Genomic DNA, 21,882 nt, shown 5'->3' with positions numbered 1-21,882 from the left:
GAGACTAGCTTCCTGGATTAAGGACAACAAGAAGTCCTTTTTTTAATACATAGGGGGTAAAAAGAAGGTTCTGGGTAATGTGGGACCCCTGCAGGACACGTTAGTAAATTTGATCGTCACACCAGACGACAAAGCCAACATATTTAATGATTTCTTTGCCTCCATTTTCCTAAGCAGGGACCAGAACAGTCACCCCCCCCACTGGGTCCCCCTCAAGCCCCAGGGGAGTAGCATACCTAGGCCAATGGCTAGTGAGGAACTAGTTAGGGAATTTCTGGAGGGAGTGGATGTATTCAAATCAGCTGGTCTGGATGATCTCTACCCTAGAGTACTGAAGGAATTGGCTGAGGTCATTGCAGGACTCCTGGCATGGCTATATGAGCACTCGTGGTGCTCTGGTGTGGTGCCAGAGGACTGGAAGAGGGCCAATGTGGTTCCCGTCTTCAAAAAAGGGAGGAAGGAGGACCCGGGAAACTATAGGCCAGTTAGTCTTACCTTGGTCAAGGGCAAGCTATTTGAGAAATGATTCTGGCGCATGTCCACGAGGGGCCAGCACGGGAGATCATGCTTAGGGTCAACCAACACGGGTTCTAGTGGCAGGTCCTGTCAGACCAACCTGCTGGCCTTCTATGACCAGGTCACCAAATCCTTAGATGTAGAGGTAGTAGTCTTCCTGGACTTTCGGAAGGCCTTTGATACTGTCTCTCACCTTGTTCTCATTAAGAAACTGGGGGACTGTGGTGTCAACACCCACACAATCAGTTGGGTTGCTAACTGGCTGGAGGGCTGCACCCAGAGAGTGGTAGTGGATGGGTCATTTTCGACCTGGAGGGATGTGGGCAGTGGGGTTCTGCAGGGCTCAGTCCTTGGGCCCACACTGTTCAACATCTTCATCAGTGACTTGGACGAGGGGGTAAAAAGCACCCTGTTCAAATTTCCTGATGACACTAAGATGTGGGGGGATGTGGGCATGCTAGAAGGGAGGAATAGGCTGCAATCAGACCTAGACAGGTTACAGGGGTGGGTGGATGAGAATAGAATGGGATTCAACACCAACAAATGCAAAGTGATGCACCTGGGGAGGAACAACTGGCAACATACCTACAGGTTGGGGACTCCATTCTTGTCAGTACAGAGGTAGAAAAGGGTCTTGGAGTCATCATTGACTCCAAGATGAACATGGGCAGGCAGTGTGGGAACACAGTCAGGAAGGCCAATTGTACCTTGTCATGCATCCACAGATGCATCTCAAGCAGGTCCACGGAGGTGATCCTCCCCCTCTATGTGGCACTGGTCAGGCCGCAGCTGGAGTACTGTTTCCACTTCTGGGCACCGCACTTCAAGAGGGATGTGGACAGCATGGAGAGGGTCCAGAGGAGGGCCACTCGCATGATCGGGGGCAGCAGGGTAGGCCTTATGAGGAGAGGCTACGGGACCTGAACCTGTTCAGCCTCCACAAGAGAAGGCTGAGGGGGGATCTAGTGGCCTGTTACAAACTAGTCAGGGGGGACCAGCAGGCACTGGGGAAGTCCCTGTTCCCCCGAGCACTGCCAGGAGTGACCAGGAATAACGGTCACAAGCTGGCAGAGGGTAGATTTAGGCTAGATATCAGGAGGCGCTACTTCACGGTCAGGGCGGCTAGGATCTGGAACCAACTTCCAAGTGAAGTGGTGCAGGCTCCTACCCTGGGGGTCTTTAAGAGGAGGCTAGATGTACACCTTGCTGGGGTTGTTTGACCCCAGTACTCTTTCCTGCCATGGCAGGGGGTCAGACTAGATGATCTACTCAGGTCCATTCCGACCCTAGAAACTATGAAACTGATCACTATCTCTATCTCACTCTCTCTCTCTTTATAGTGCTCTTTTGTTTTACTTGTGGAGGAACATGGATTTTGGGGTATTTTACAGAGTGATTTCAGGATTTTTTTTTAATCAGGGATTTTTCAGTTTTCCAATAGGGACCACGAGAATTCCTGCTAGGGAGGCTAGTGGCAGGACCCTGTCTGCTCAGAGCTGGCACCTTTGACCCAGCTGGCTGTGGCTGACCTCCTGGCCAAATGGGGCCAGGAGAACATGCTTTGACAGTTCATTGCAGGCCACGACATCCGGAATATCTTCTAGGTGATAGCTTTCCAGATCGGTGGACAGGGGGCACATGTGGCAGTAGTGCCACACAGAGGCCAAGTCTGCAGCCACAGCCCACTGGCAGCTGGCCCAGAGGGGCATATACCTCTACTGGCTATGCAGTCCCCATCTGGGGTCTGGCAGGTGCGCAGCAGGTCACAGCCAGGCAGCAGCGCCTACTGCCAGACTGCTGCAGTGGGTAAAGGGTACAGGAAACTCTCAGGGCTGCTTCAGCAGTCCAGCTGGCATAAGTGGTGGCCCCAGGTACCAATTGGCTGGGCCTCAAAAGCTCCTGAAAGTGAGTAGCCCTGAGCTGCTTGCCAGGGCAGATTTTGTACTTCTGGGGCCAGGACAGGGCAGCTTTTTATACTGCTGAGGACAGCACAGGTTCTGGCCCTGGGCTTCAGCTCCCCCTGGCTGCAGATCTGGGAGAGCCATGCAGTGTTATTTTGCCCCAAGTGTCACAATTTGCTCCACAACAAAGTGCATGTCCAAACATGTGTGCTGAGTCAAAAAGCCCTGGCTCAAATTTGCACTACTTCTATTTGAGCTGCTGCAAGCACACATGCTTGCATGTGTGGATGCGCCCAGTGAGTTTAGACCATTTATGAAAGCAGGATTTGGCAAAATGTTTAAATAATTGATGAGTATAAATCACTTGCTGTGCCTATCTGCCTGTAAGCAGAGACCTGAGGAAGAATGTCTTGCATTCAAAAGCTTGTCTAACTCTATCCCAACTACATAGGTGGTCCAAGAAAAGATATCACCCTCTATAAACCCTTGTCTCTTGTTAAAACCAATCATGACAAAATACTTGCAAGAATACAAGGAATGGAATCAGGAAATCTGGACCCTTCAAGAGTTTTTTTTTACTCAATGTGTTAACAATAGCAACAAGATGATCAGTGGCAGAACAGGCAACTCCTGGAATTATGCCCGTGACTTGTTTAAGCTAGAAGTAGAAGATAAAGGGAAAAAGGGAGACAGAAAAAAAGAAAGGAATAGGAATAAGATCACATACATAGTTCTAAATAATAAAAGTGTTGTGAAGAGAATTAAAAGCAAAAATGGAATTTAATCAAGAGTTCAAACAATGATTTGAATGTCTGAATAAGTTCAGCACTGCATTACCTTGCACCTTGTAGGACACAAAAGATAGAACTGGCAAATATCAAGATCAAGATATGCAATTGAAAAAAAACCCCTCAAAAGGCAATAGCAGGCAAACTAATTTAGAAATGCTTATTTGGTGGCACAAGGTTCGTTAACTACACCCTGGTCAGTTTTTTTCAGAGACCATGCTAGATGCCAATAAACTCAACCAAACAAACAACTACCACCCACAAAAGAACCTCCTTCAAAAAACAAAATACCATTAACTCACAGAGTAAAGTGAGGTAAACAGTGACCAGGTAGCATGCATAAAACTGTATGTCAATGTTGTCCACCTCTGCTGCAGTATAGGGATGAGGGAGGTGATTAGTATTATTCAGAATATGATCACTTAGGCTAACAACTCTTGAACTGGAGAAAATAAGGCAAATAAAAGTCAACCCATAATGAATAAGAGAAGCAAAATTATACCGCATTGAGGCACCCAGGGTAAACAGGAGAAGAATAAAGAGCTGCCAACTGTTAGGGTAGCTTGTCACATTTAGCGTTAATTGTACCTGCTTGAGTGGTGATTATAGTATTATTTGAACTTTTCTTTTATATTCAGCTGTATTTAACCATTTAAGTTTAAGTTTTTGTACAGCCTCGTTGTTATCTGAACTTTTATTTTGCTTATATCTACACTATCAGGTAAAAGCCTTGAGCTTGCTTTTACAGGCAGCTTATGTTTCAGCGCTATCTACATAAGTGTGTATAATGAGAACCTTCTAACTACTACAAATTAACTGAACTTGGCACTAACCGACTGAATCAGAGGGATGACAGGATTGCATGTGTTAATGAAAGGTGATAAGAGGGAACCAACTGGACAGTGCCCAACTGCAGAGCCCTTGGAATTTCTAGTTTTGATAGACAGACCAAATTAGGAGCCTGGGGCATGATCAACTTAAGATACCAGTAAAAGACCAAATTAAGATGTGTACATGTGTTAGGTTTGTTGGAATAAAGTGTAGCAGGCTTACCTTTCAGAACTTGGGTTGAGTCCCAGGCTTGAGATTCTGCTCTTTTGATTGGTGGAGCCCATTCACCAATCAGGAAGAAGCAAGAGAAATGAAATCACACCCTTTTCCTGAGGTGAGGTGGGAAAAGCTCCCCCAGACCTGATTGAAGACTGCAACACTGTCAGCTCCCGAAGACTTCAGGGGCTAAGCCTTGGAAAGTATAAAAGGAACTGCATGCCAAGCACAGGGGAGATGCATCAGGGATGAAAAAGAGAGAAGAGCAGGGCTTAGAAGAGCTTAGGAGAGCTGCTCAACTGGGCGAAGCAGTAACCCAGAAGAGTCCTTGAAGACTTCCATTGGCAGGGAACTGTGGAAGGCTCCAGCAGTTAGGCTGTTGGTGCACAAGGCACATGGATCCTGGGAGCTGCGTGTGGTGGCTCAGGTCTGCAACCTTTGGCGTGCATCTAGAGACATGGTGCACAATCCTGTGCACAGAGCAGGATCTTTGGAGCTGCTTGGGTGTCTCAGGTCCCCAACCTCCACATGAAGCCAGGAGCTTGGTGCAGGAAATGCTGCAAGGAGGGTGAAAGACCATGGGAGCTGCTTGAGGTGGCTTGGGTCTACAGCTGCTGGCATGGGGCAGCAGCTCAGTGCAGGCGATGCTTCACAGAGGGTCTGGGAGCAGACCAGGCCCCAGTTCTGCACAAGGCTGCCCAGGCCTCCAACCCCTAGCACAGGGCAAAGCTCCTGCAACACACAGCAATTGATGTGGCCCTAAGATGAGCCGGCAGCAGCAGATTTGGAGGCAGGAAAGCTTAGCAGGGAACAGAGCTCAACCTGGAGAAAGAGATGCAACCCTCCGGGACTGTAGAGTAGTAAGTAACCCTGGAAAGAGGGGTTCCCCACAGGGGAAGGACCCCCAGAGTTGTGAAGGGGCACCACATGGGCTGCTCCTGGGTGATGGAAGGGATTAGGAGTCGTTGGGGTCTCCCTTGCCTTTTCTAACCCCCCACCTCCTTTCCTGTAGTGGTACCTTGGGAGTGGGGCCCCTGCCCTGGAAGGCTCCCAGGTAGTCTAAGGATTGCTTGTTATATTTGTAGACTGTGCCTTATAGATATATAAACAAATTGAAGTAATAGTTTATATATTAATAGAATTATAAGGTTGCCCAATCAATATCCTTTGTTCTGGGTTGTTCTATTGTTCATTTGTATTTTTGAATAATAAGTGGGTGTATCTATCTATCTGTCTATGGTATAGGATTTATTGTTTTGTAAATTGGTACATATATGTATAGATATATAGATAAAATCTATGTCCTTACACTTTAATGGTTTTGTTGTAATAATAAATTTGTATATAGTTAAGTCATTGACTGACTAGGCCTGACTGTATAGGGGATGGAGGCAGTCACTAGGCTGTTGTATCCCTCCACGGCACACTGCCCTGCCAATAATTCCCTCAACTGGAGAGGGCAGTACAAACCTGTGTACACCCAGGCTACAAAAGGAATATGTGGACAGGATAAAAACATGAACAGTATGATGATACAGGGATACCAATCAACAGTACTCAGAAGCAAAGAGTCATCAGAGGAATAAAGTTAAAGAAAAAGCACAAAATGGGGGAAACAAGGATGTTGGGTGTATGTTATCATCCAACAACATTTGGACTGAAAAACAGCCATTACCCACAGAAAACCATTCTCTACTTTCAGGAACTGATTGGCCACCTTTTCTCTGAAGTAGAATAAGATTTGAGATTGGCTGAGATGATTGAACTAAGTATTGTTCTCTCTCCCTATGTAGAAACTATTAATACATTTAACGTGCTAATAAAGTGAGATTTTTAGATAAGTTGAATTGTGTAAGGTGTATTCTGTGTTTACTCAGGGTTGATTATGCTTGAGTGATCATTTAGCACCATGGGTAAGTGTGAGAGAGAGAAGGAGCCACCAGGCTCCAAGGCTCCTGGGCTAATCAAAGGTTCAGCGGCCCCAGGTCCGCAGCCCCAAGGAGCCTGGCAGAAATTCCCCTTACCCAGGTGTGTCGAGAAGGGAGGGGCCAAGAATTCCCCTGCTGGTATAAAGAAGAGCCCAGGACAGGCAAGAGGCAACAACGCAGAACCGGAAAGAGGAGGAGGAGGAGGTGGAGCATGCCAGCACACGCTGCAGGGAACTCTAAAAGCAATGTTGAGTGCTGGTAGGAGCCTCTGGCAGAGGAAAAAAAAACAACCCAGTGCCGGTTTAGAACCCAGTTTACTGGCCCCTGCGGGGAGTAGAACTGTTTGTTTACTGCCGAGCTGGCTGAGCCCCGCGTGAGAAAGGTACTGTAATAACCCTAATAGAGGGGCACTATTGACTTTGGGGTACCGTAGTACATATAATAGTGGCACAGGTCAATAGTATGGACTTAAGCTGTTAGAAGAAATGGCAAACTCTACAAGAGGCTCTCTGAGAAAGAGAGAGAGAGCCAGCAAAGAGGGACTGACCCCCACGAAGGTGAATTTTGGTTCAAAGTGTGACTGCAGACAGCCGGAGCAGTGACACAGGCCAAGAGAGCCTTCTCTGTTTTCACGTTTTCTTTTTGACCTTTTTGTTGTTGTTTGTTTGAGAGGAACTGAGGACACGTGGCCCCGGATCAACTGGCTGGCCACCTCCTGGTGGAACGGGCGAGGGTGTAGGGGTGGTACAGGGTTTTAATAGTTTTTACAGCTAAGAGTGATTAAAGCAGCCTGATGTCCCCTCACCCCTTCCATCTAATGCTTATAGAACATGATGCTCATAAAACTTTGACATTTTGTCTCCTTTACATAATATCCTAATTTGGTAGAAATGCCAGCCTTTAAACCCAAAGAAATTCACTATTTGCCAAACTTCCTAATAAAATGGCTAACCCTACTAAGAACTTCAAGTAATTACTTTGTACATTGAAAGAAGGGTTAGGTCTTCTGAACTTTTACCCTCCTGAAGAATGCTTCAGAACAAAACATGTCATTCTAAACTGAAATTTGGGCAGGAGAAATATGGTATTAAAAGTGACTCATGGCAAATATTAAACAAGTATTTGGGATATGCTCTATGAATAAACTCAAACATTGCTTTTCATGTAAAATGAATATGATTAATTAAAAAAATAAAATAGGCCTTTATATTAGGTTTTTTTCATACCCATGCTTTTTAGTTTCAGTTGTGTCTACATTTGCACTACCCTGGTGTTTTTTCAAAACTTAGGTCTTTTTTATTCTGTCCTGTCCTACCTGAATTTTGTCCTAAAAGTTAAGGCTCAGAGTAAATATCTACATTTCATTTTGAAAATTCCATTCTAACTGAGATGCTCAAGAGCAATGTATAATTTGTGCATTCCTGTTGCAGGAACCAAAGACTGTACCTGAGTTGCAGGTACTGCATTAGCAGGAGGCAGCATTGTCAAAAGCAATAAACAAGTGGGAAAGAATTCTCGCAGAATTCACTGTTACAGCCCTCCCACTCAAAATTAACCTCACACAGAGAGCTGCTTGCTAATGTATAATGGGGATTAGGCTCTGGTGCTACTCATATCAGAACAAATCTTCCAAGCTGAAGATGGTTAAGCACTAGAATAAATTACTTAGAGAGACTGAAGACTTTCCATCACTGGAAGTTTTTAAATGGAGATGAGATAAAGATTTGTCTGGGATGGTTTAAGCAGGCATGATCTTTCATGAGCAGGTAGTTAAACTAGATTAGCCCCTGAGGTCTCTTCCAGCCCTATTGTTTTACAATTTTCTGATTTATTCAGTCCATTATGTATTTTCTGAATGACACCTGGGGCAGACAAACCAATACAACTGGTTTTCACAGACCTATACTTGCATATTGGCTTTTAGTCCACCAAGGAGAACATACACATACTAGCAGGCTCTCCCTATGCCAGGGTGTTTGTGCCTGAAAGCTTGCAAAGGACAATTTTTACAACTATTTAGTTGGTCTAATAAAATATATCACATTTACCCAAATAAACTTGTTTGCCTATAGACCAACATGGCTATAACCAACATTCCTTTATTCACAAAGGACATTCAGTCCTATTTTATTTATCTTTAGCATGACAAAGACCGATCAAGGCACTACTGGCTTCTGGTGTTTTCACCAATTTTGGTCTTTATCATAGAATTTTTAAGCATTGTTTTAACTGACACAAGCTTAATCAGAGAACAGATTTTTTACAAGCACGCACTAACTGATTCAAAATAGTCAGCTCTATGTAACTTAGAAGCAGAAAGTGTATTTATTATGGAGCCACAGGTTCCCATATACTGACTAATATTATGCATAATTATGTGCGTCACAGAGCAGAATGAGAGGCATATAATGGCTCCACTGAATAAATGGTATGAATCTCAAAAGGTATGAAGCCGGTTTCGTAGTACATTATTTGCCTGTATTTGTGTCTAGGCAAATTAATGCTGGCCCAAAAACTGACAATGGGAAAAGCATACATGGCTTTTTTTGTCAAATATATCTTTTTGTCTCCCCCAAAGATTCTAACTGAAAAGATTTTATAATCCCTGCTCCTCACATGATATGCTTGTTTAACTGTTCAAAACAGCAGCATTCATATTGATTGTACATTTCTATGCCATGAGTTTAAAAGATGGTGTATTTAACCTTTTAACCAGTGTTTAGACCATTTTGTATCACTGTAATAAACAATAAATCCAGACCAAGAAATAAGAAGAACTTCTGTCTCTCTCTAAATTTTGCATTTTAACTCAGTTGGCTAATAAATAATTCTTTGAGGATTTGAAGCATATGGCAGTTTAGAGGAATGAATAGGAGCCCTAAACACATCAATGATTTTGTATTGCTGATTACTATTTAGATACAGAATCTTAGAATCATAGAAAATAAGGGTTGGAAAGGACCTCAGGAAGTCATCTGGACCAACCCCCTGCTCAAAGCAGGTACCCTTACCTACTTAATTGAAGGAGAGCATTCTGATCTGCAACCTTGCTAGATATTTAAAAAGTAGATAGAAGATTTTTAAAGCCCTCTCTAAAGACCTATATAAAATAATTTAAGTGCCATATTTGACTTAAAATTCATCCGTTGGAGGATGGCTGCTTTTCAAATTTGTATTTAAAATATTTCACTTCCAATCCCCACAATGAGAAATAAAACTGAGTAAACTCACAAAAGCCACATTAGTATGATGGACATGGGAAAGATTCAGTTCACGTTTAAATTATGGACTGTAATGAAGCTTAGAATCATAGAATCAATGTGTCGGAAGGGACCTAGACAGATCATCTAGTCCAACCCCCTGCCATGGGCAGGAAGGAGCACTTGCGGAGGCAGGGGTCATAAGACCACAGCCAGGTGCCTATCCAGTCTCCTCTTGAAGATTTCCAGGGAAGGTGAGAGCACCACCTCTCTGGGAAGCCTATTCCAGGCTCTGGCCACCCTTATAGTGAAGTAGTTCTTCCTAATATCTAACCTAAACCTATCCTCCCTCAGCTTGTGGCCATTGTTCCTGGTGACTCCAAGGGGGGCCCTGGTGAACAGACTTTCCCCGAGTCCCTGCTGGTGGTCCCTGATTAGCTCTGAATGCACTTCAGTGAAAAAAAGGGTAATGTAAAAAAAACCAAAACCTTTAAAGGGGTGTCTGTGTGTACATGTGCGTGCGTGTGTGTGTGCGCACTTAAAGATCACTAGTATTTGTTTGGAGGGAAAAGCATCTTCATAGACAGACTCACTAAGCGAGGGGCTTTAAACTAGGTTCGTCAGGGGATGGAGACTAAAGCCCTGAGGTAAGCGAGGAAGCAGGTGACCTGTAGGAAGCACAAGCAGTAGAGAGCAACAGGGGCCCCACCTTCTCATTCTTCCTGAGAAAGTAGGGCAATCAGCTAGTTACATCAAGCGTCTGTACATGAATGAATAAAGCCTGGGAAACAAGCAGGAAGAACTGGAAGTCTTTGCATAGTCACAGAACTAGGACATAATTGGAATAACAGAGACTTGGTGGGATAGCTTGGGTGATTGAAGTACTGTCATGGATGGGTACAAACTTCAAGAAGGACAGGAAGGGGAGAAGAGGAGGAGGAATTGAGCTTTATGTAAAAGAATTGTATGATTGCTCAGAGCTCCAGTATGAAACTGGAGTTAGGCCTGTTGAAAGTCTCTGGGTTAGGGTCAGAGGGAAGAGCAACAAGGGTGATCTTGTGGGTGTGTGCTATAGACCACCAGACCAGGAGGATGAGGTGGATGAGGCTTCCTTCAAACAGTAAGTGGACATTTCCAGTCACAGGCCTTGGTTCTCATGGGGGACACCAACTATCCTGACATCTACTGGGAGGGCAATACAGCAATGCACATGCAATCCAGGAAGTTTTTGGAGAGTGTTGGAGACAACTTCCTGGTGCAAGTGTTGGTCAGGCTAACTAGGACTGTACTCTTCTTGACCTGCTGCTCAGAAACAGAAGAATTGGTGGGGAATTTTAAGTGGATGGCAACTTGGGCAGCAGCAATCATAAAATGATTGAGTTCAGGATCCTGAGGAAAGGAAGGAAGGAGCAGCAGAGTAAGGACTGTGGACTTCAGAAAAGCAGACTTTGACATGCTTAGTGACCTCATGGGCAGGATCCTTGGGGAAGCCAGTCTGAGGGGAAGAGGAGTCTAGGAGAGCTGGTTGTAATTTTAAGAAGCCTTATTGAGAGTTCAGGAACAAATCATCGTGATGCACAGGAAGACTAGCAAGTATGGGGGAAAACCAGCTTGGCTTAAGGAGGAATCTATTCAGTGAACTAAAATACAAAAAGGAAGCTTACAATAAGTGGAAACTTGGACAAACTACTAAGGAGGAGTATAAGGGTAATTTTTCCTCCAAGGCACTCCGTACCAGCAAATGTACTGCACCACAGATCTCATCATTACATTGGCAACTATTTACTTTCAATGTACAATTTATTCACTCTGGAAAAGAATAATCCAGTTACTGCTAACGTTTTGTGAACTGTACCCAGACTCAAGTAAAAATGTGTTTCAAGTGTTTCTATTTGTAACACTTCTAGGTCATATTAAAATACAAGTATTATACATGTGTGTATATTACATACATACAAGACTGGAGTCTAGTCTTAGTTATACCACTGTAAATTCAGAGTATTTCCCATGATGGAAACTGAAGTAATAGCGCACTGTTCTTTCTGGAATTAATAAGATTACACGCTTCCAACAAATGGAGCCTGCCTGTTTCAAATTCCATAATAAGCAAAATAATATCTGGTGATCTTTCTCTGCAAAGGGAATTTTTATGAGACAGTACAAATTAAGATTGAAATTAAGTATCACATTGACAATAAGTTTACACAAAGATTCAACAAATGCCATTGTCAAAATGAAAACTACATATTTTGTTGCATTTATTCATGCAAGTACAAACATTTTTATTGTATATCATGAACTGACAGGACCCAATTAGATCAGTGACTTATCAGCATGTAAAAACAGAGCTAAGAAGTATGACTGTAATTTTTCCCACACAACAGTTTCAACAGAGTACAGAGAAGATGTACTCGGTATTTCTGATGTTAGCCATGAGATGGCACAGTTTGTACAACATAATTGCAAACAAACTTTCATTCTGTCACTCATTTTACTGTTGCATAGTGTAGTTTACAGTCATTGACTCAGTATTTAAGTTCTTAGAACAATTATTCAACATGTGGTAGTAAGAAAAAATTATAATGACAGCAATCATTAAATTCTGTGTGTGCATCTTTAACTTCAGCAAACGCTGTGTCCCCAGACCTGTAAGGCGGAGCCTGGGTGACAGACTGGTACAGGGCAGCATTATAAATGGGATTGCATTAGATATTTGGTTTTGTTTGTGTTTTTGTTTTGCATCCATTCCCTGGTTTTTATTTGAACACAGTGTTGTATGTAAACATGATTTGTTTTATTTAATGTGTTTCTTTTCCTTTTGTTCCTGAAGGATTGCTCCTACTTTCAGCTCTTAATAGTTGTGTGGAATCATCATTTAATGATGTTGTAATAGGCACAAACTTAATTTAGTTCGGTAGTCTCAAATTGTTCCCATTGGATTGTGGGTAGTAAAGTAATCCCAGCAAAGTATTAGGTTAGATACCTATGTCTAAGATGATTCTGTACATATATCCCCTTAACAGGGTGAGGTTTGACTAAAACATGGATAATTTTATTTGGGGGCATCTCCTTTACATTGTGTCATTGCAAATTTGTCAGAAATTCATTTCTTGAGTACAGCTTATTCCAACTGCTAGCTGGAATAAACATGGTCAGGGGCATCTAGAATATAAAATAATAATTGAGCATTTGAGGGCATCCTGCAAATTTGAGACACTGGTGATGATTGCTACATGCATCCACTGATGGCTGGAATGGGAAGAAGACAGTGCCAGAATGTGATACATGTCAAGGATTCCATATAAGGTCTTCATAAAGTCCTTGTGCACAACCTAAGTCATTAAAGTTTAAAAGTGCACAAGGACTTTATGAAGACCCTGTATATTTCTTCCCTTTTAGGTCTAAACTTTTGTAGAAACTGAAGATGTTCTGACTTGTGCTGGGAGCCTTGCACTCCTAAAGATCTATGTTGTAAAGGAGGTGGAGAAGCATGTATGTCTCTACCTCCCAAGGGTGTCAGATACCATGTACCTGAGGATCTAGTAAAGAAGGTAATCACTGTCACTTAACTAAGTAATAATACCGTAGCCAGGTTGTTTGTATGAGTTGTTCATTTGCATTCACCCCAGTCGACAGAGCTGAATTCTCCATTGCACTGTGCTGGTTCTGGTTACAGACACTGAAGAATAAGTAACCCATTAGTAACAAGAGATTTGAGATTGGCTCAAATATGCCTTTCATTTCAAATACATCACATTCTAGGAAAACTAACCCACCAACTTGAATCCATAGGAATTGATTAGTTCTACTGTTTTTCTATAACAATTATGGTTAGGTTAATATAATATACACTTTGACTAAGTACAGACAGTCACAAAGCCCAAGGCTGAATCTGTTCAATCTTCACAGGTTAGTCTAAGCTGTATAGATTGAACTAATAAGCAAGCGAACAGACATTCACTTTAGATTCCGGAAATGTAGCCACATGCCTGCAGTGGCTTAGGCCAGAAGTTGGGGGCCAAAGCTAACCTACCCACCCTGCGAAGGGGAGTTTGTGGGGAAAGTGCATAGCATCCTGGGATGCTGGGGGGCTGTAAGTTAACTTGAGTCTGGAGGGGATCCAAGACAGAAGTTCAATAAACCAATTTAACTGGAACCAGCTAAATCTGATAGTATATCCATTCAGGTTTATCTTAAACTTGTTTTGACCACTTTGAAAGTGGTTTATGTGCACTGAACTTCTGTTGTGTTACAGATTTGAACCTGGTTCCAGGCATGTGTGTGGAGGGTGATCAGCCATCCTCAGCAAACTCCAAAACCCAACAGTCATGCAAGGATGTTGCATGCTTTTCTGCCTCTGCAAACCAGAGGCCAGTTGCATAGGACAGCACACACTGGCTGGCTGCCCTGCACATTTGCCCCCTGTCCCCCCTTCCCCCTGACTGTGGGATGCTGGAGGACCTAACAAACTCTTCTTGTGGCTCCTGCCTGGAAAGCACAATGATGCATGCTGTGGTGGTGATTTTAAAGGGTTCTAATGGAGGGGAGGGAAACTGTATATCTGTCCATAGCTGAAGAACAGGGTTGCCATCTGTCCATAAATTTAAGGACAGTATGTAAAAAAACCCAAGGCTAAAAATTTGAATTTAAGGTTTGAAAGGAAAATGGACCCACCCTTTAAAAATGTAGCAACTGACAGCTTGATGAGTAGGCAAAGCAGAGCAATGCCATCTAGTGCCTGAGAGGGAGTGCAGCATTCAGCAGGAAGCATTGTCTCAGGGTTTTGTAGACTTCTCTCCACCCACTAAAGCATGGGGTAAAATAATTACTGCAATTTCAGAATTTTTTTTTTTTTTACAGATAATCTGCAAACCTCTTCCTGACAACTTAACTTTTTTACTATGGTTGGTGTTAAATTTGAACCTAGCCCTTGTCCAGGGCCTGGCAGAAGGGTTATATTTACTTTATGTAAACCATATGTCAGTAAAAACATTTGGTAGTCAATAAAAAGTTCACAGATTTTTACTCATAGAAAATTAGGATTGGAAGGGACCTCAGGAGGTCATCTAGTCCAGCCAGTAAAAAAATGTTTTGGGGCAGCAACCCTGCTAAAGTACTCCATTTCTGAAATGCCTGGAAGTGAAGCGGCATTCATACTGCTTCAAATGTTACATCTGTCCAGGGTCTGAGAGTGTTTGGGAATCATGACTGTCAATGGTTATATGTAAGTAACTAGGAAAGTGATGCAAAGCTCACCAAATACATTATTACTTATGAGAGAAGGGAAAACTGAAGGAGGATTTGATAGCAGCCTTTAACTACCTGAAGGATGGTTACAAAGAAGATGGAGCTAGACTGTTCTCAATGGTGGCAGATGACAGAACAAGGAGCAATGGTCTCAAATTGCAGCAAGGGAAGTTTTGGTTAGCTATTAGGGAAAAAATCTCATCAGGAGAGTAGTAAAGCACTGAAACAGGTTACCTAGAGAGGTGGTGGAATCTCTATCCTTGGAAGTTTTTAAGGTCTAGGTCAGCAAAGCCCTGGCTGGAATGATCTAGTTTTGGATGGTCCTGCTTTGAACAGGGGATTGGACTAGATGACCTCCTGAGGTCCCTTCCAATACTAATTTGCTATGAGTCTATGCTGTTCAATAATACCTAATGGTACTAGCAATACAGTGGGAACAGGTGTCACCCCATACTAGTGGGTGGGCCATGGCTGTTTTTAGCGGTACTAACTCCCACTGATGGTGCTGATTTTGGCAGCAGATCAGCATTAAGCATCATTTATGTGTAAATCTAAAACAGGGAAGTACTTCACATACTCTTCCATCATGCTAAACTGGGCTGATAAGCAGAGGCATATGAATATCAGGGGGGACAGAGATTCAAGCCAGATGTTTAATTTGTTTAAAAGCAAATAAGAAGAAACATAAAAAATACACATAAAATATACATGTAAGAAACAGGAATTATGGTGAGAAATACCATAATTTATAAACAGTCATCCACATGGTGAGGTAAAGAGCACATCATATAAAAAGTCATCAAATAACAAGTAATACAAAAAAAATCACTAGATTTGGAAGAAAAACAGGCATTTTCCTTGAGCCAAATTCATCCCTTTTGTAGACCCTGTGACTTTATTGGATTTACTTTTGGGATTAATTTGATCCTCCATTATTAATTAATCCAGATCCATTATTACCTGTTATTTCCCTATTGGTATTAATTCTGAAGTTCATGAAGAAAATGGGGCAGACTCTTCTTAATGTTATCTGCTCTATTTCCTCCAGCCTTTGGGTTTACTGAAAATAGGCACAGTGTTAACAATTATTACTCTTATGTGTAATGCAATCTTTTTACACAGGCTATTTTTGTTCAGCTAACAGTAATGTTATTGGCACCTTTCTCTAGATAACTGTCACATGTAGCTGTATCATGGAAATATTGTCCACTGAAGGAAGAACCTTCAGACTGTAAGTTTATATATCCTTAGCTACTTGAATAAGTGCCTGGATCTGGGCAGGCTTACAGGTCATACTACTGGTACTCCAACTAGCAAAGTGATAGTAGTTAAGACATGCTGCAGTTACATCCTGTAGTTTCATCCTGGAGCAAATATAATGCAGTTTTCCACAGATAAATCCAGCTGAAAATATAAAGTAAAAATTCTCATCTACAAAATTAGACTAATATACTTATTTCTCTATCTCACAGGACAGTTGAAACAACTCGCTAGTTAATGTCTATATGTAAAGAGCCTCACCATTTCATGTACAATGGGTGGTGAGGGGGTCTATCAGAAAATCAGGATTTTGGAAAGCCAGAATTCTGATTATGAATAGTACTTCTGAATTTTAAATCATTTAAAATTTTGCTATTTAATTTTTAACACCATTGGAATTTTTCTGCAGGTAAATTGCTAATTATTATTACTAATGTTATAAGAACAGCAGCCCAATGATGGTAAATTATGGCAAAGACAAAATGCACAAAGCCAGGTGAATCAGAATACAAGAAAGGACCTGATCCTGGGTAGCTCATTAAAAGCCCTTGGGAATCTTGCAGAGCCTGGCTTCAACTATTTAAATGATGAATAAAATGCTGGAGTAATGACTTTTAAAATGATTGCCCAAAAGGTTTTACATACTGGAGAAGATCTGAAGTACTGACTTGTTAAGGGTGCTTTACTGAGTTGGAAGAAAACTTCTTCACTGCACAAAACAACTCACAGGTTGTAATTTATTATAATTAAACTAAATGAGACTGATTCTAGAATGAGGCAGGCCAATTAGTTTGGGATGTCAATTTTTATTTGCCATTGTCAAATATTGTTGTAGGAACTTGATAGATTGTTAGACTAGCTTTTTTTTAATCAGGCAGTTCTGAAGTGAAAGGAAGTGAGACAGCCTGGTGAAGAGAACATACAGCACTTTGCCATGAGAAAGGCAGCATTTGTCAGTATTTGTATTTGAGGTGACTACATTTTACCTATGCTTGGCATAGGAGATATCTGTAGTATCTTTGTACAAACGTGTTGCAAATACTAGCTTGTCAATGGCTTCCATGGTGCTACAGGTGGAAAGCTGTCAAAGGGAAAAGATAACGGGTTTAGATTCTCAGCTGCTAACTGGTGTAGCTGCACTGAAAGTAATTTCCTAGTTGTACTTGTGGCTTAGCATTAAAGAAAATGTCATTAAATCCAAACTACTGTCATTTCAGAGAGTTCTGTAAGTTGGTGGTGGTACTTTCAAGCATTTCTTCTTTGCTGAAGATTCCAGAGATGTGAGAAACAGTCCATGTACTTAGAATGGAGGACACCACTATGAACAGCAACCTCTTCAACAGCAGAAAAAAACCCTTAAAATATTCTGCCACACATTTGTTTAAAAAGAAACAGTCTTCATAAGGTTGTATTGTACTTCATCCAAAATATTTCCTCTCTCAACTGCTTGGAACTACAGAGCACTTATACTGCCTTAATGGAAACCACTAAAATTCATACCCAAATGTATTTTGCCATATCACTGCAGTCACCCCAATTTTGCTATTTCTCAACTGCATGCTAATCCAGTTGTCTATAAGGCATCTAGTGAGGCTGAAAGAGAGAGAGCACACACAAGAGGAAAACCAAAGGAGAAAAAGAAAGTCAAAAGTTTGAAGTTTGAAGTTGAAAGAGGCATCATTTGCCATGTCCCTGTTGGTCAACACAGCCAAGAGAATTGATATGAGCTTATGATCTGCATCTGAGATTTTAAGATTGTTTTCAAATTCTGTGTTGAAGTACAAATCCAGTAACTTTCTGAACCTGGACGAAAAAATTCACCTTGGTAAACCTGCCAAATCTGGTCACTTCCTGTTTCATTGCCTAATCTTTGTTTAAAGTTTTTGTTGCAAAAGTATAGACATTATTGCTCTGTATTTCCTAAAAAATACTATACTTTCAATGTATTTTCACTGTACTAGGATGAACAATCTAACATTCCATTGATTATATGTAAGATTATTTTCCTGACATGTACAGGCTGATCATTACTATATTATTATTTATTTATGTTCCATTTAGAAAAACACAACAGTTTTCTCAGTAATGCAGTATGCATTTGAACTTGTTTTAATGAAGACAAATCCCTTTCAATGAGGAATGTCCTGATCATTAAGTAAGATGGATGGTAGTCTGCTGTGTCAGTTAGGATGCTTTTTTAAAAGAGTATATAGATCTATAGAAAATACTACTGTGTTCCACAGGAAAAATAGTCAATATTTTGTTTGGAAAATATGTCAAGTGCTGTTCTAGCCAACAAATTTTAAGTGCCTTACAGATTCGGTGTGGTATATACATATGTATTTATTAGTATGATGAGAATCTGTAAATTGCATGACATGGCAGGGGAACAGACACATTGAGATGAATTTGCAAGACATGGTCTAGCAGATGTGTCTGTGTTTACAGAAAATTAGATCTATGCTTCCCAGGCACTGCCAGAATGTAGTACAATGCGTTTCTTTGGAGGATGAGCTGTGTAAATGACACGGATCTGTTATTCCTTCCCATTGTTTGTTATCCGATCCATAGCACGTCACACTGGTTCAACTGGCACCTTTAATCTGCCAGCCCACACTGGAGTGCCAGGGAATTAATTCTGAAATGCAAAGCCAAAATGGAAATACAGTAAACACAGGAATATGTGCAGAATATCCCCATGCATCCAGCTATGAGTGTGGAGCAGGGAGGTAGAGTATTCAAGCACATAAATAAATTTTAATTAAACAATGGAAAAAACCTGGACCTTGAAATACTCTGTCTGGCTTCTCCAGGTTCAGAGGAAACAGAATGCAACATTTTAGAGTGCCACAGATAGGAGAAGGCACAATTGAATGTATTGTGTTCTTATGTGAGGTTATGTGAGGCCATATGTATAAGAACTGTTTTCACTAAGCACCAGCAAAATACTACATAGATAGAGGAGAGTGCTTTTCAGCTCATAAGCTATCTTAACTGCTTTGCAGTTTGACCTTCTGCAGTGTCAAAAGTGATACTGTTTTATGACATAATATGCATTTTTGACCTCCTCAGTGCCTGGAAGATAATGACTTCAAGACATGGCAGACCAAATACCTTGTTACAGCTCAGAATGCACATACAAATGGGAGCATACAAATACATGGAGCACTTGGGTATTGCTTTTCATATTTGGTAGCCCTTCTTTCTTTGGCACAGCCAGTTTTCTAGTGATGCCGGCTGCCCTATACTATTTCTAGTCCTAGAAATACTGAAAATGGATCAGGTTTACATTACTGTTTTTGTACCGTTGCTGATTTCACGTGAAAACTGGCTGGATCGTTGGGCTCAAAGGATAGTAATCAATGGCTTGATGTCTAGCTTGAAGCCGGTATCAAGTAGGGTACCCCAGGGGTTGATCCTGGGGCCAATTTTATTCATTACCTTCATTAACAATATGGAAGATGGGATGGATTGCACCCTCAGCACATTTGTGGATGACATCAAGCTGTGGTAGGGAATAGTAGATAAGTTGGAGTAGGGCTAGGATTCAGAGACACCTCAACAAATTAAAGGATTGGACCAAAAGAAATCTCATGAGGTTCAGTAAGGACAACTGCAAAGTCCTGCACTTAGAACAGAACAATCCCATTCACCAGCACAGGCTGGGGATCAACTGGCTAAGTAGCTGGTCTGCAGAAAAGGGCCTCAGGATTACAGTGGACAGGAAGCTGAATATGAGCCAACAGCATGTCCTTGTTGTGAAGAAGGCTAACAGCGTACTGGGCTGCATTATTAGGAGTATTGCCAGCAGATCAGGAGAAGTAGGTCTTCCTCTCTGTTTGGTACCTGTGAGGCCACATCTGGAGTACTGTGTCCAGTTTTGGGTCTCCACTACAGAAAAGATGTGGACAAATTGGAGAGAGCCGCCAGAGGGCAACAAAATGGTTAGGGGGCTGGGGCACATGTCCTATGAGAAGACATAAGAGGGAACTGGGCATATTTAGTTTAGAGAAGAGAAGACAGGAGGGATTTAATAGCCTTCATCTACCTGAAGGGTGGTTACAAAGAGGATGGAGTTAGAGTGTTCTCAGATGACAGAACAAGGAGCAATGATTTCAAGTTGCAGCAAGGGAAATTTTGGTTAGATATAAGGAAAAAAACATTCTCACTAGGAGGGTAGTAAAACATTGGAACAGGTTACCCAGAGAGGTTGTGGAATCTCCATTCTTGGACATTTTTAAGGCCTGGCTAGACAAAGCCTTGGTTGGAATGATATAGTTGGGGATGGTCCTGCTTTTAGGAGGGAGTTGGACTAGATGACCTCCTTAGGTCCCTTCCAACCTTAATTTTCTGATTCTAAGTTTCAAGACAGTGTAGTGCTGATTCAGTAGATTGAGAAAAGGTGGCAGGTATCACTATTCCTTTACCTAACCCTGACAGCACTTCCATTAACAAGCTGTTCAGATTCTTAATAGTAAATAGCATATATATAATTCCTATTGTATAGAACCATAACAAGTCTTAGTTTAGCTCAACTTTGTCAATACCTGAAAAACCTATTGAGATAAGCTACAGACAAAAACAATTGCAAAGCCAGATGCCTCGATCCATTAATGATGGACAAAAAGTTGTTACCACCTGAATACTGCTTGAAAGAACCTGGTAGCTTCACTTCAATTCACAATGGAGGGGTGTCCCAAGAGCCACCCACCTTTGCTGCCAATCCCACCAAAGAGGTCACCATTTGACATGCAGGGAGGTGAAATCTCTGCAGGGATCTTTAGATCCCTAAAAGTTGTTCCCTATGCAGCTTGAGGCACATTGGCAGGGCTTTGTGGAGAAGCTTGCAGTTCTGCTGCCTATGCAGTACTTGTTCTTCAGAGAAGGAAAGCTCCTTTGAGCTTTGGGCTATATTTTAAACAGTATTGAAAAAAGCAATTAAAAGGGTCTTTTTGAAGATACTGCCAGTTCCCCAAAGAAAATAGCTTTTTTGTATCACTTTTATACTGGTGGAGACAAACAAAATGCCACAATTACATACATGTCTAGAAGTATTTACAGATAACTTTACAAAATTTTATACACATTTTCACATCCACACCTTTCTGTTTACTTTTAAATTAAGAGTAAAAATAACCCTTCTAAGGCTACAGTTAGTGCCTATACTGTACATTCATGCTGGGCTCCTTTCAGGGAGGAGAAGGAAAAGAATAAAGACCAGTGTAAAATAACAGACAATTCAAGAGCCCTACATATAAGGGTTCCTGAGGAAAGACATTCATAGAGAACATCCATTTTACCTCCCTGCAGTTCACAGACAACTATTGCTTGTGGGTGCAGACGAGAAAAGATTAAAAAGGGAGAAGGAGCCATATATGAATTAAAATATTTATGCAAGTACATCATTATTAGGAAACCTGGAAAAGAAGAATTTTTGATCGATTCCTACTGCATACAGTAGCTCAAACAATATGATGTGTAGACATTGTGAATGTCTGATGCATTGCTAAAAATGATCCATTTTACACTATTGGTATCTGACCCCTGACAAATATTTTGAGGTCAAATTACCATTTACTAACACAATCTTTACCAGGCACATATAATTTTTTCAGTCAAAAAATACTGACTGAACTTGAAAACACACACACACCCTCTCATAGTTTCCACAGATTGTTTTGTTTTCATGCCTTAATACTAGGTATTGTAGAAAAAACAAAATTAAAAAAGGAAAAATTTACAATTTACAAGTGTCCATATAAGCAAAAAATTAAAAAAAATCCAAGATCATCTACAAGGATCCACCTAATGATGATAATGATAAGAATACTGAGGCTGACTGAGGCATTCAGTCACACAGAGTCGGGAAGAGTAATCCATACTCTGTGAGAAGCGTGTATCTCTTCCATGACAACAATTCACAAAGTTGTTTTTTTCTTCTAAAATCTGTTTCTTCAGCAGCAGCACCAAATCAATGTTCATTACTTATTTCGAC

At 41.5% G+C, this 21,882-nt stretch overlaps 1 protein-coding gene and 1 pseudogene across 4 annotated transcripts in view; one reads left to right on the top strand and one right to left on the bottom strand.

Annotated features, from left to right (window-relative positions):
- LOC149869285 (uncharacterized) overlaps positions 1-17,241 on the top strand; it is a 23,083-nt pseudogene extending 5,842 nt beyond the window's left edge. Inside the window, exons 3-4 of the transcript XR_016440941.1 lie at positions 15,797-15,858; positions 17,105-17,241. The product of XR_016440941.1 is annotated as an uncharacterized LOC149869285 (transcript). The remainder of the gene's footprint in view (positions 1-15,796; positions 15,859-17,104) is intronic.
- The window catches only part of NKAIN3 (sodium/potassium transporting ATPase interacting 3), a 691,062-nt gene that overhangs the window by 19,016 nt on the left and 650,164 nt on the right, over positions 1-21,882 (bottom strand). For 2 of the 3 annotated variants that reach the window (XM_090040059.1, XM_090040060.1), the window contains one exon: positions 15,267-21,882. The exons of the other annotated variant lie outside the window; for it this stretch is intronic. In XM_090040059.1, coding sequence (XP_089896185.1) covers positions 21,859-21,882 — 24 coding nt within the window. In that variant the 3' untranslated portion in view covers positions 15,267-21,858. Of the gene's footprint in view, positions 1-15,266 lie in introns of those variants that run through there. 3 annotated transcript variants of the gene reach the window in all.

The sequence above is a fragment of the Crocodylus siamensis genome, chromosome 3, assembly GCF_052110815.1.
Source record: "Crocodylus siamensis isolate JL-2025a chromosome 3, ASM5211081v1, whole genome shotgun sequence".
Classification (NCBI taxonomy): Eukaryota; Metazoa; Chordata; order Crocodylia; family Crocodylidae; genus Crocodylus; species Crocodylus siamensis.
The sequence above is the reverse complement of the archived record's forward strand: the minus strand, read 5'-3'. Positions and strand labels throughout refer to the sequence as shown.